The sequence below is a fragment of the Synchiropus splendidus genome, chromosome 6 (assembly GCF_027744825.2).
Source record: "Synchiropus splendidus isolate RoL2022-P1 chromosome 6, RoL_Sspl_1.0, whole genome shotgun sequence".
NCBI lineage: Eukaryota > Metazoa > Chordata > Actinopteri > Syngnathiformes > Callionymidae > Synchiropus > Synchiropus splendidus.
In genome coordinates this window covers 13089251-13100476 of record NC_071339.1, presented here as the reverse complement: position 1 = coordinate 13100476, position 11226 = coordinate 13089251, and the positions used below count along the sequence as shown (strand labels likewise).

Sequence of the window (11226 nt, the reverse complement as noted above, 5' to 3'; positions counted from 1 at the left end):
TCTTTGCCCTCACATAAGACATGGCCAACTCACTAGCAAGCCGCATCAGAAAATCTGGCCGCCTTTCCTTCCTTCCCAGGCTTGATACAGCACATGGCTGGCATGTCAACCATGTTATAGAACACAGTGACTGGCCATCTTCGTGTTCCTTCCCGTACGCTGTACTCCCGCACCATCTGATCCATGGCATCAACACCACATTTTGTGGAATTGTACTGGGTCAGTCGTTGAAAACACCTGAGTGCTGAACTCATTGCATTTCACCTCTCGAGCCGAAGGGGGAATTTGTCTGTGAATCTTATTAAGTGTCCCAAGAAGGGTAGTTCCGGCTGAGCAACTTTTTTGCAAGTGACATGGAGGTGAAAAAATTGTCCGGTGTGACAGTTCTGCCCTGGTGTTTGAGAAAGCTAAGCTGAAGACTGCTCTGAGTCTGATCCTGCCTGAATGTCTATGCCTCCTCCATCTGAGTCAAAAGGGTTTGACTCAGCCTGAAGAACTTGTAGAGCCTGCTCAGTAGTGAATCTTCTGTGTGTAGTGACTGTGTATCAGCCTGGGGCTCCTACTCTCCTTATCTTGGTTTTGTGCCTTGTCTGTGTGTGTGTCAATGGGTTTAGCTCAGGCAGAAGCGAGGGAATGAACTTACCTCCATATGGGAGGAAGAGAAAAAAGAAATGAGGTATCGGCAGAGGAATGCAGATTCAACCGAAACTGTGAATGAGGTGAAACCTAAAAGGTGACTCCTTGATTCCCAGGAGGCAATCAGACGCCGGTAGAGCACGTCAAGCTGTTGTCTGTTATTCATGATACAAACCATGGCACAAAAATGGTGTTTTTCTCAGAATTATGAATGAAGTCACACTATTGATTGCCCGTACTGGTTTTGACCTCAATGGCAGTGCAGTCCCCGTCCAGGAAGCAGTGCTCCAGTGTCAAGTGGCAAGTGGAGATAAAGGATGGGATGGTCCTTGTTTGGTTCTGACGGCACGTCAGATGGTTCATTTGGTGAAGTTATTTGCAGCTGCTGTCCAAATAAACTAAGCTCTTCGGCAAAAATAATGGCCACTCTATACACCGTTCCCAAAAGTTACTAGATTTGGTCGGAGCGGAGGCCATTGTGACATAAACAAACGCTGCATCTTATGGTGGCAGATTCAAGAATTTCTGTAAAGGTGCCAGTGCATTTGACTTTGTGTGTGTCGATCAGACCGGTTATGGTAATCTGAATGGCCACTCCTATACCAAACCTATTTCCTCCCCACACACACTATTACGTGTGGACCACAAACTGGTGTTCAAAGAAAAGGCCACTGACTGACCAAGCCTGCAGCTCAAAGGTAAAATGTGCATCTTCTTCTTATTCATTGTTCAGATAAGGTTGAATCAAAATGTCTGTTTGCAAAGGAGAATTCATTCAATTTGTTTTATTTGTTTTCGATTTAACTGATGAAGCCTAGATTTTTTTTTCTCTTCCTCATCTTTATGCTTGACATTTGAAGGCTGCTGATGTTTTTTGTTTGAATCATCTGCTTTGCTCATTGGATTTTACACAAGATTTAAGGTTTCTTTATGTTGTCATTGGTTGTGGTCAATAAGTAAGTATTTAAAAAAAAAGAGCCTTGATTTGAATATAAGTAGTAAACACATCTCAAAATTGAAATCAAAATCGAAAAGTATTTAAAATGTGTTTCTATCAAAATATCATGTTCATTGTTTCATCATAAAATGTAAGTCCTAAACTGATCAAAAGGCCACACTAATAAATGAATAGAGAATTAAAAATAGCTAAATTCTCTTTATTGCATGTTACTGTCATGACGCATATCACATAATCCACAATGCAAAAAGTGTCTCTTAAATTATGGATGGAGCTGGATTTACCTGCAGTCGAGGTCGTCCACTCTGATTTTGATTCCAGATGTGTCATGAAATGAAATGCGCACCAAAGCAGCTCCTTCGTATCTCTGTGTCTGCACATTCCACGCAGCTGGGTTTACCTTAGCAAGACACCATTTATTAACTCCATCTCCTTGACCCCAGTTGCTGCCTTCACCCTCAGTGGAGGTCTTAACTGAACCTTGTCATGCTAAGAGATGATAAGACTCACCATAAATGTGTGTTTATCTGTCAGTGGAAGGAGTTTTTCTGGCGTGTTCTACTTTTTTTCCCACACAGTTTATGCTGTACTAAAACCAATTGAAATCAACTGAAGAATGGGATGGCAGTGTTCGTGACAGAAAGTACTCAAACAAGCAATAAATAGAATGGATGGTTTATGTTGTTTTCATCATATTTTTTGCCCCCTGAATGTTTTTTCCCTCCCAGAGTTGCTTTTAATCTAATGTGTATCTAGTGTGTCACTCTCTATTAAATATCTATTAGATATTTGTTACCACATACATGCTCACTGTAAAGCGGATGTGGCATTTTCAGCGCATAGTTGCTGTTCACCAATATATCCACCAGGGGGAGCAGCCCACAGTTATAAGTTTATGACAACAACAAACTGTAAAACCAACATGGCAACTGTTGGAGAAGTATTGATCATGTACCACTTGCACAGAAGAGGGAAACGGAGGCAGTCTTGCAGGAGGCGGTGGTCGGACAAGCTGTTAGATATATCGCCACTGGAGGACGGAGAATTTCCACCATTGTTCTTCTTCTTCGTGTCTCATTTGAGCTATGTATTGGATAGTAACAGCAACACTGCCTCCCGCGGTTTCCGGTTGGAGCACTGCTCCATTTGAAGGAGGAAACGAAACGTAACAAAAAGTAGACTAGCACGTCAGACAGATGATGAAATGGGAAGTGTGTCATTCTTGAGATACTTCAGTTTATATACTGCATTATGTCATTGTTTTGTATGGGTCACCCCAACTTTCAGGGTCTAACATCCCTGTATATTATGCCACTAAATAAAAGTCAGAATTGGAACAACCTGAGACAAACAAACATCTGTGACTCAGTCTTGCTTCAGCTGAATGCAACTGTGGAAATGGCGACACAGTGTTGTTACAGTACCAGTGGTGTCAGCCACCTAAATCTCTCTTGTCTTGTTCCACGCCAGAGGTACCACATGGACAAAAAGCAGCTTTCTCAAACTCCAGAGAGGGAGAAGTGGGACCATAAAGTGGAATATGTGCTCGCTGTGGCGGGACACATTGTCGGTCTGGGAAACGTCTGGAGGTTTCCATACCTTTGTTACAAAAATGGAGGAGGTAACATCTTGTGCACAGTGGAGTGGAGAAGTGCGACTTGCATGAACACACCCTTTCTGATGAGAAAAAACATCATATTTTTGGCGAATATTAAAAACAAACAGAAAGTTATGTTATTACAAAAGTAACGGGTGGGAATAAAATGTATTTATTTTTATTTATGTACTCACCTGAAGGACGGGAAGAATCTAGTCCAGTTCCATTTTTTCCGGCATAAAATGAAAATATTTGCATATCAGTCATAAACATAAAAACGAAAATGACTTTTGGTGCAAAATCCATAAACTAATGAAACGTGTGAAACACAAATTATACTGTGATCTCTAAAAAATGTAATGTAAAAAAAAAATCCCAGCTTCTCACAACCCACCTCTACCCCAACCCCCCCCGTAGTCTGTACTGATCCATGACATTTTTGATTTCTCAATCATTATCATACTGCTTTAAAAATAATGTCCCACTTTCATGTATGAATGGTCATAATGTAAAGTTAAAAGGATCATATATTTGTATATTTTTTTTATCAGCATACTCGCAACTAATAGTCTCCATGGTTATGTATTTGTTTTTAAGGCGCCTTCTTCATACCTTATGTCATATTCATGATCACCTGTGGCATCCCAGTCTTCTTCTTGGAGACATCTTTGGGTCAGTACACCAGTCAAGCTGGAATCACATGTTGGAGTAGGATCTGCCCTCTTTTCAAAGGTAAGCTGTCGCCAAAAATGAGGACAAGAGCAACCAAGAAGACAATATAGTCGTCCAGGTAAAAGCTCTCATTCTAGTGGGTTGAGTTTTGACAGTAGCAGTACACTCCAATACACTTCAAAGTGTGTTAAAAACAAGCTACCATATAAAAAGAATCCAATTAAATGCATTTATTTATCCGCCTTTTTTTAATACATTTGTTTTTACGTTTATTTTTAAAATTATATTCCCATTGCAGAGTTTTTCTATTGCTATATTATTTCTTGTACTGTATTTGACTACACAACTACAAAAATATATTTTGCATCAATTATCATTATTATTATTATTATTATTTTGAATTTTTAAAACTGACCTTTTTATACCAACTTTAATTTCAATTTGAAAGTCTTGACTTAATTGGTTCAACTGTTTTCTTGGAATGAATAAATAACTTTATAATGTAATAAATAACTTTATTTAAATAACCAAATAAATAACTAATAAAATACAATGAAATAATTCACCAATATTTATCGAAAGAGCCTTTACATTACTTTTTTTTTTTTAACAATGATTTCAAAAGTGTCATACTGTACTCAACAATAAAAATTGGTGGTATCAGTAAAGACTTGATTCTCTCTGTAGGTGTAGGCTTTGGCGGCCAGGTCGTGGTGCTGTACACCGGTGTGTATTACATCATCATTTTGGCGTGGTCGCTTCTCTACCTCATCTTGTCCTTCAGCTCCAGGCTGCCATGGGCCTCCTGTGACAACAGCTGGAACACAGGTATTCCCATACTTCATCTCTATCTGTTGCGTTGTGTTGAGTCATGTTTGGTGCTCACCTCTCTTCATACAACCAACAGAGAGATGCTTCGAGTTCACCAAGAACCAATCGAGCATGCACATGAACGGAAGCATGACCTCCTCAGTTGTAGAGTTTTGGGAGTAAGTACGTCACAAACTAATGTTTTGTCAGGCCATCTGTTGCTGACAAGTGTTGATTCCAGGCGGAGAATTCTGCGACTGTCGAGTGGTGTTGAAGATTTAGGCACCGTACGATGGGATTTGTGCCTGTGTCTTCTTCTTGTCTGGATAGTGTGTTACTTCAGTATCTGGAAAGGTGTGAAGTCCACAGGAAAGGTGGGGAACTTCTTCAGATCATTGTATTAGATCAGATAGTTATTCAAATAACAATGTTTTTAAAATACTCACAAAATATTTAATGATTTTTGTCTCTGCCTATGTATATTCAGAAAGTTGTTCTGCCTATTTGTCTCGAATAATTCTCTGTTTGGTCCGTCCCAGGTGGTTTACATCACTGCCACATTTCCTTACCTCATGTTAATCGTGCTCCTTGTTCGTGGACTGACTTTACCTGGAGCCACAGAGGGAATAATATACTACCTGTATCCAGACCCATCCCGCCTCGCTGATCCACAGGTACTACATTAGTCCGGACAATGACCGAGCTGAACTGGAGTTCATACTTTGTTACTTTCTGATCCACTTTGAAATATGCCAGAGATCTCACATAGTGAATTTGCCGTGAAAGTAACTTTAGGTTTTGGTGTGTGATGTGTAGTAGCGAACTACAATGCTCATCACAGACGCCGACTCCCGTAGTCGGTCGAGTGAGAGCCAGCAGACGGGAATAGCTCCACAGGGTTACGCCAACCATGTCGGCTAATGTTTGCTTGCTTCCACCTTTGATAGTTTAGCACCTTGAGCATCTGCCTTAGCGCTGGGGCAGTTGGATTCTGCTGAGACGTCATACATGCTACGTGTTTTCCCAATCAAATAAATCATAAATCACACGACAAACATAGTTGGAACCTCATTATTATTTGTCATGCAAATTGTGGCGCAGCAAATGTGTGATCCAGGCCATGAGGCAAAATGGACCAGAGAATAACTCTCACCTCCCCTTAGACTTCCATTCTAATTGAAGTTCTTTCTTTGCCCGTCACCACAAACTCAGAGTCTGAAGATGAACAATTGACAGAAGTATTGTGAACTAAACTGGAGTGTTGGGGGTCATGACAAATAAAACTTTGCGCAAGCCTGGGCCTTATCTTTGCCAGTGTGGTTCCACAGGCCAAATGGTTAAAGAAGATAAGAAGATAAGATGTTGCTGACCCTCTTACGAGGACATTCTGAGAGGTGTACAGCACAAAACGATCTACTTATGCTCCCAGAAGTGCACTTGAAGTAGAAACTAGCCCAGTGAAAGTTTACCTTTAGCAGAGTCTGCTGGTGCTGGTGTGACTCGACACACCGCTCTGGCTGACTACTTCTGTCGCTCCCATTGAAGTTAGGTCCGCGACATAGTCAACCATAACCGACGATGAAATGAGTTGTGGACAGGTTCATGAGGCGGCTAGTCATGACATCTTCACTCTCTCCTCGGTAAGCTGAGGCTACTGCACCATCGTGACCCAAAATGCCAAAAGTACCAGACCATTTCATCAAAGGAGAACACATCAAAGGACGCATGCATTTCACACTATGTTTTGTGAAATTTGAATATATAGTTTTAAAACATTTGTCACTTTACAAATGTGTACATGCATTTACCATTACCATTTGCAATACTGCATGTCAAGCATGTTGGCGTATTTGTCAACCAAACACGTCAGGTGACTAGTCGTCGCAGCCCGACATTGAAGACCTTCCAAAGCAGAACAGTCGGGTGGGAGTCGTCTAGATGGCATTGGCGGTTCGATACAGGGTTGACAACGGAGAATATTGAACGGTGATAGGTTGATGAGATTTTCATCCTGCCGACCTTGGAGGAGTCAAAAGTTTTCCTCAAAACTTCATCCGCCCATCACTCATATGCAGCGTTATTCTCGCTTCTTTGCATATCCAACACTTCAGCGCATGGAACTGTATTCACATAAAAAGTTTGACTCTTACTGACCAAACCTCAGGTGTGGATGGATGCTGGCAGTCAAATCTTTTTCTCCTACGGCGTTTGCACTGGCGTTCTGACATCTTTGGGCAGCTACAACAAGTACCAGAACAACTGCTACAGGTTTGGCCATGGCTTCAAAATCAAGGTGAAAACAATTTTAAAAAGTAATAGACAGTAATATTGTTTTCTCCCTCTAGAGACTGCATTTACCTGTGCCTGCTCAACAGCTTCACAAGCTTCCTGGCTGGATTTGCCATCTTCTCTGTTCTCGGCTTCATGTCGAAGGAGCAGGGAGTGGACATTTCGCTGGTGGCTGAATCAGGTAGGACACTTTTCAGACAGGACATGCTGTCATGCCGCTAACAGTGAGGAACACCGTGATGTGCTGCAGGGCCGGGCTTGGCATTTATCGCCTATCCTCGCGCCGTGGCTCTCATGCCCCTCCCACAGCTGTGGGCGGCATTCTTCTTCATCATGATCCTATTGTTAGGACTGGACAGTGAGGTAAATGTCTACCAAGTGGTTATCATTGCTGTCTTATAGCCTTTTATTAATGCACATATTTCCTCTCAGTTTGTCTATCAGGAGGCCTTGGTCACCACCATCTCAGACATGTGCCCCACCTTTCAGAAGCCCTGCCAACGTAAACTTTTACTGTTGGCTGTTTGTGTTGGAAGCTTCCTCATTGGCCTTTTTCTGATCACAGAGGTAGGTTTTTTTTTTTTAAATGAACATCCATGCATATTCATCGAGTGGGTTCTTAGAAAGGTGTGTGTGTGCTGTCAACTTGAAGCACAACATGTTAGCAGCAAAACTGTTGAAACACTATCAACACAAACACCAAACCCTTCACATTTTTCAATATTTTTTAAGCTATTGTGCTGTTGGTAAATGAATTGAGGAAACATATGACAAACAATGCAAGTGAACGATGTTTTCATCCGCAGGGAGGCTTGTACGTTTTCCAGCTGTTTGACTACTACGCCTGCAGTGGGATGACCCTTCTGTTTTTTGCAATAATACAGTGTGTCGCCATTGGCTGGATCTACGGTGAGTTCCTCTGTGTTTTTTTTAATTAGCCAATGTACTAATTATTTTCATTATTCCTCATGTAAAATCAACAAATGTATTCTATTTTAAAGGTGCCGATCGGCAGTATGACAACATCCAGGACATGATCGGATACAGGCCTTTGTCTTACATGAAGTATTGCTGGAAGTACATCACACCAGCTATTTGCACAGTAAGTTTTACATTTTATAAGATGCACCTCTGATGCTGGCCACACGGCGGCCTAGTACTTAGGCTTTACACTCTGGTTTCCTCCCGTAGCCCAAAGACATGCTCCCTGAGAGAGGGAGCCAAGTGGACAGGTGAAGTTACAGGATGTAGAGACAAAGAAGGTGGAGGATTTGAAGTGGTGAGGCTCAACTGTCCAGGGCCATGGAGAGTGTGAGAAAGCGGTGAAGAAGCGGGTGCGGGCAGGATGGAATCATTGGAGAAAAGTGTCCGGTGTGATGTGTGACAAAAGGGTGTCGGCAAGGAGGAAAGGGAAGGTGTACACAACTGTGGTCAGGCCAGCAATGTTGCATGGTTTGGAAACAGTGGCAATGAGGAAAAGACAGAGGCAGAGCTGGAGGTAGCAGAGATGAAGATGCTGGATCAGAGGGACAGCACATGCGCTCAAGGGTTTAGGAGACAAAGTCACAGAGGCTAGATGGAGATGGTTTGGACGTGTACAGAGGAGAGACTTAAGAATGTAGTTAGACGTACACCTTGTTTCATATGGTGTACACAATCTTTTTTTTATTAATTGTAAGCTAGATTTTGAAATGTTAACATAATATTAAAGCTAAAACTTGCTCAAAATGAAGTGAGTGTGTGGGAAGAGGAGTGACTGACAAGCAGCATAGATCTACAGTGTATGGAAAGAATGTGACAGAATCCACGTAAACTCCTCACGTTGGCAGATCCTCAACAGGTTCTAATTGTTCATGCCATCATATTGTCCACCTCTATCTCTGGACAAATGAGGCACAACTGGAAAACTGACCAATCTGATCAGACCTGGTTTTTCAGCTTCTATCTTTTCGAAAACACTCCCTGAAGATCTGAGATTGACTTCAAACATCACCACTGACTGTGGCTCTCTTTGCCATTGCTATAAAAAGATGTTTCTGTAGTGTGTCATTTTCACTGTCATTTCCAGTCAAGATCAACCTGGTATGGATGATTTTAACCGAAGAGCTGGTTCTGTTCTCCCTCTGCCCCTCAGTTCACCCTCCTCTTCTCCATTGTGAAATACACTCCGCTGAAGTTCAACAACACATATGAGTATCCGTGGTGGGGTTACGCAATTGGGGGATTTTTAAGTCTCTCGTCTACTCTGCTGATCCCGGCGTGGATTCTCTACGCTCTATACATCACACCTGGCACGCTCACTCAGGTAAGAGTTTGGGGCCAGCAACATAAATGTACAATGTCTGTTATTGATGGCAGGTCAGTGAACTCCTACTGCAATTCCCATAATGCAAGAGCTGCAGCCTTCATTACTATATGTTTTTATATCATATTTCCACTGACATCCTTCCACCATCTTTTTTTCTCTTCATACAGAGATTGAAAATCCTATGCAAACCAAACGAATCACGCGAGAGCCTCGCGAGCACAGCGTCCAGGGAGGCACAGAGCACAGAAGCGTTTAAGACCTTCAAGAGCTTGAAAACTCTCCGGGAGGAGCCTCATGACGCGAGTGTGGCAAGGGAATCAAGCGTCATATGAGTTATTAAGCAGTGCTGTACTACTCAGGTCTCTGGACCGCGTTGTCAAGGTCATGGTCCGAGGTGCTTGCATTCTGGACATTTGTCCATACCAGCAGTGAATTGCAACTACAACATTCCTCTTGAGTTAAAGTGCAGTGAAGTGAGTGTTCAGCTTGCAAATCCTGCCACTTAGGTGCCGGTTTATACTGTATACACACACTCCTTATCACCTTATTTTAATCACAAATTAGCTCAATGTTTTAGCATTTCATCGCATGATGATTGTTTTTTTTTTCGATATAGGAGTCGTGGTGCCTCATTGCTCATATTTACTTCAGGGACATGTATTCAGCGTTAGGTTTGGTCCCACTCCTGGACTGGGTTTAATTCCAAGTTACCTCGTCTCGATAAGCTAATAACATGGTTCATATTGTAACGTTCTGGGTTTATGTTTACGCTGTTCTTTTAATGGTGACAAGTGAGTCGGGGTGGAAGGGAGTTTTTGTTAAGAGTTGTATTGGAGAGCCAGGAGCTGCGGTTGTTTCTGTTTTCTAGGAGACCACTCCACAGAGTTTGATGGAAATAAAAGAAGAAAGTGAACTACGCAACGGCTGTTTTTCTGTGTGTCGACTACCACAGACGCTACAATATACTGTAGAAGCCTATGATAATCACAATGTGGAGAAGGTCAATGGAAGGTTTTGCTCCATAGCCTCCTATAACTAGCGTCATTTACACTTTTTCAAACTTCCAGCAGATGGCACTAAAAGCACAGCGCCTGTTCTCAGACAGTCCGGCAGAGGTCGCTGTAAACTGTCCCTTTGACTTGCCGGGGGCTGCCGCTTCACTGTGCACATTTTATATTTCACACTCATGATTTCCTGTCATTTAATGACATTTTATGGACATTCCCACTTATAAATGGCTTCTCACAATAGTGACGGTCCATAACATGACGTTTAAGACGTATTTTATGTTGCAATTCCGACAGATCATTTCTATATGAGGCACATGACGTCAAGTTTCTGGGATGAAAACACTAATAAAGTAGGCCAATGTTCTGTGGAATGGTGGCTACCTTGGTTTGACAAAGCTGGAAATGTAATACCAACAAGAAGGATGCAGAACTCAAGTCCCAGTCTTCCCCTAAAGAGGGCGCTGCAGTTCTTTGCGCCACACAGCTAAGCTCTGCCAGGACGAGTGGACGTTCAGCATTGACAGTTCAATGACGTCATTGTACACAAGAATGTCTGCTGGCATTTGAATGTGAGACTGAAAAACCAAACGTCAAAACTATTGTATTTTTTTTTAGATTATATTGCGAAGCCTATCCAATATATCAATGACAAACTGGGAACTGCGTTTCTCCATCGCTGCCATTATCAAAGTGTGGTGTTGAGTTTGCTCTCAACTATCAACTCACACCAATACAAACACAATTGTAGATTTTTGAAGTAGAAACGTTCGACTCATTTTACCGCAGATAATTTCTGGAAGGTTCTGTATTTCTTTATTCACTGTGAAGCGAAACCATCATATAGCGGGAGGTGCCATTATGGAGTTTGAGGATCAAATCCCTCCACTTGACCTTGGGCCTTCCAAGCGGCCCCTGGCTCTCAAGTCACCAAATAAAGTCCTATCTC

The 11226-nt window shown here is 42.1% G+C and overlaps 1 protein-coding gene across 1 annotated transcript; it reads left to right on the top strand.

Moving 5' to 3' along the window:
- The first annotated feature begins 1245 nt into the window (after positions 1–1245).
- Positions 1246–10490, top strand: slc6a22.2 (solute carrier family 6 member 22, tandem duplicate 2). The gene is made up of 15 exons (XM_053867593.1): positions 1246–1334; positions 3065–3215; positions 3789–3923; positions 4551–4691; positions 4771–4852; positions 4915–5047; positions 5213–5347; positions 6838–6941; positions 7019–7143; positions 7213–7325; positions 7395–7529; positions 7769–7871; positions 7964–8064; positions 9097–9267; positions 9438–10490. Exons 2-15 carry the CDS (start codon positions 3074–3076, stop codon positions 9600–9602), a joined length of 1785 nt encoding a protein of 594 aa, XP_053723568.1. The 5' UTR covers positions 1246–1334; positions 3065–3073; the 3' UTR covers positions 9603–10490.
- The last annotated feature ends 736 nt before the right edge of the window (positions 10491–11226 follow it).

What these genes read in the sequence shown, in the direction of transcription:
- slc6a22.2 (XM_053867593.1), top strand. Translation starts at nt 3,074, where the DNA reads ATGGACAAAAAGCAGCTTTCTCAAACTCCAGAGAGGGAGAAGTGGGAC. An exon ending in CCCGCCTCGCTGATCCACAG is followed by an intron (nt 5,348 to 6,837) that starts GTACTACATTAG and finishes ACCAAACCTCAG; the next exon opens with GTGTGGATGGATGCTGGCAG. An exon ending in TTCGCTGGTGGCTGAATCAG is followed by an intron (nt 7,144 to 7,212) that starts GTAGGACACTTT and finishes GATGTGCTGCAG; the next exon opens with GGCCGGGCTTGGCATTTATC.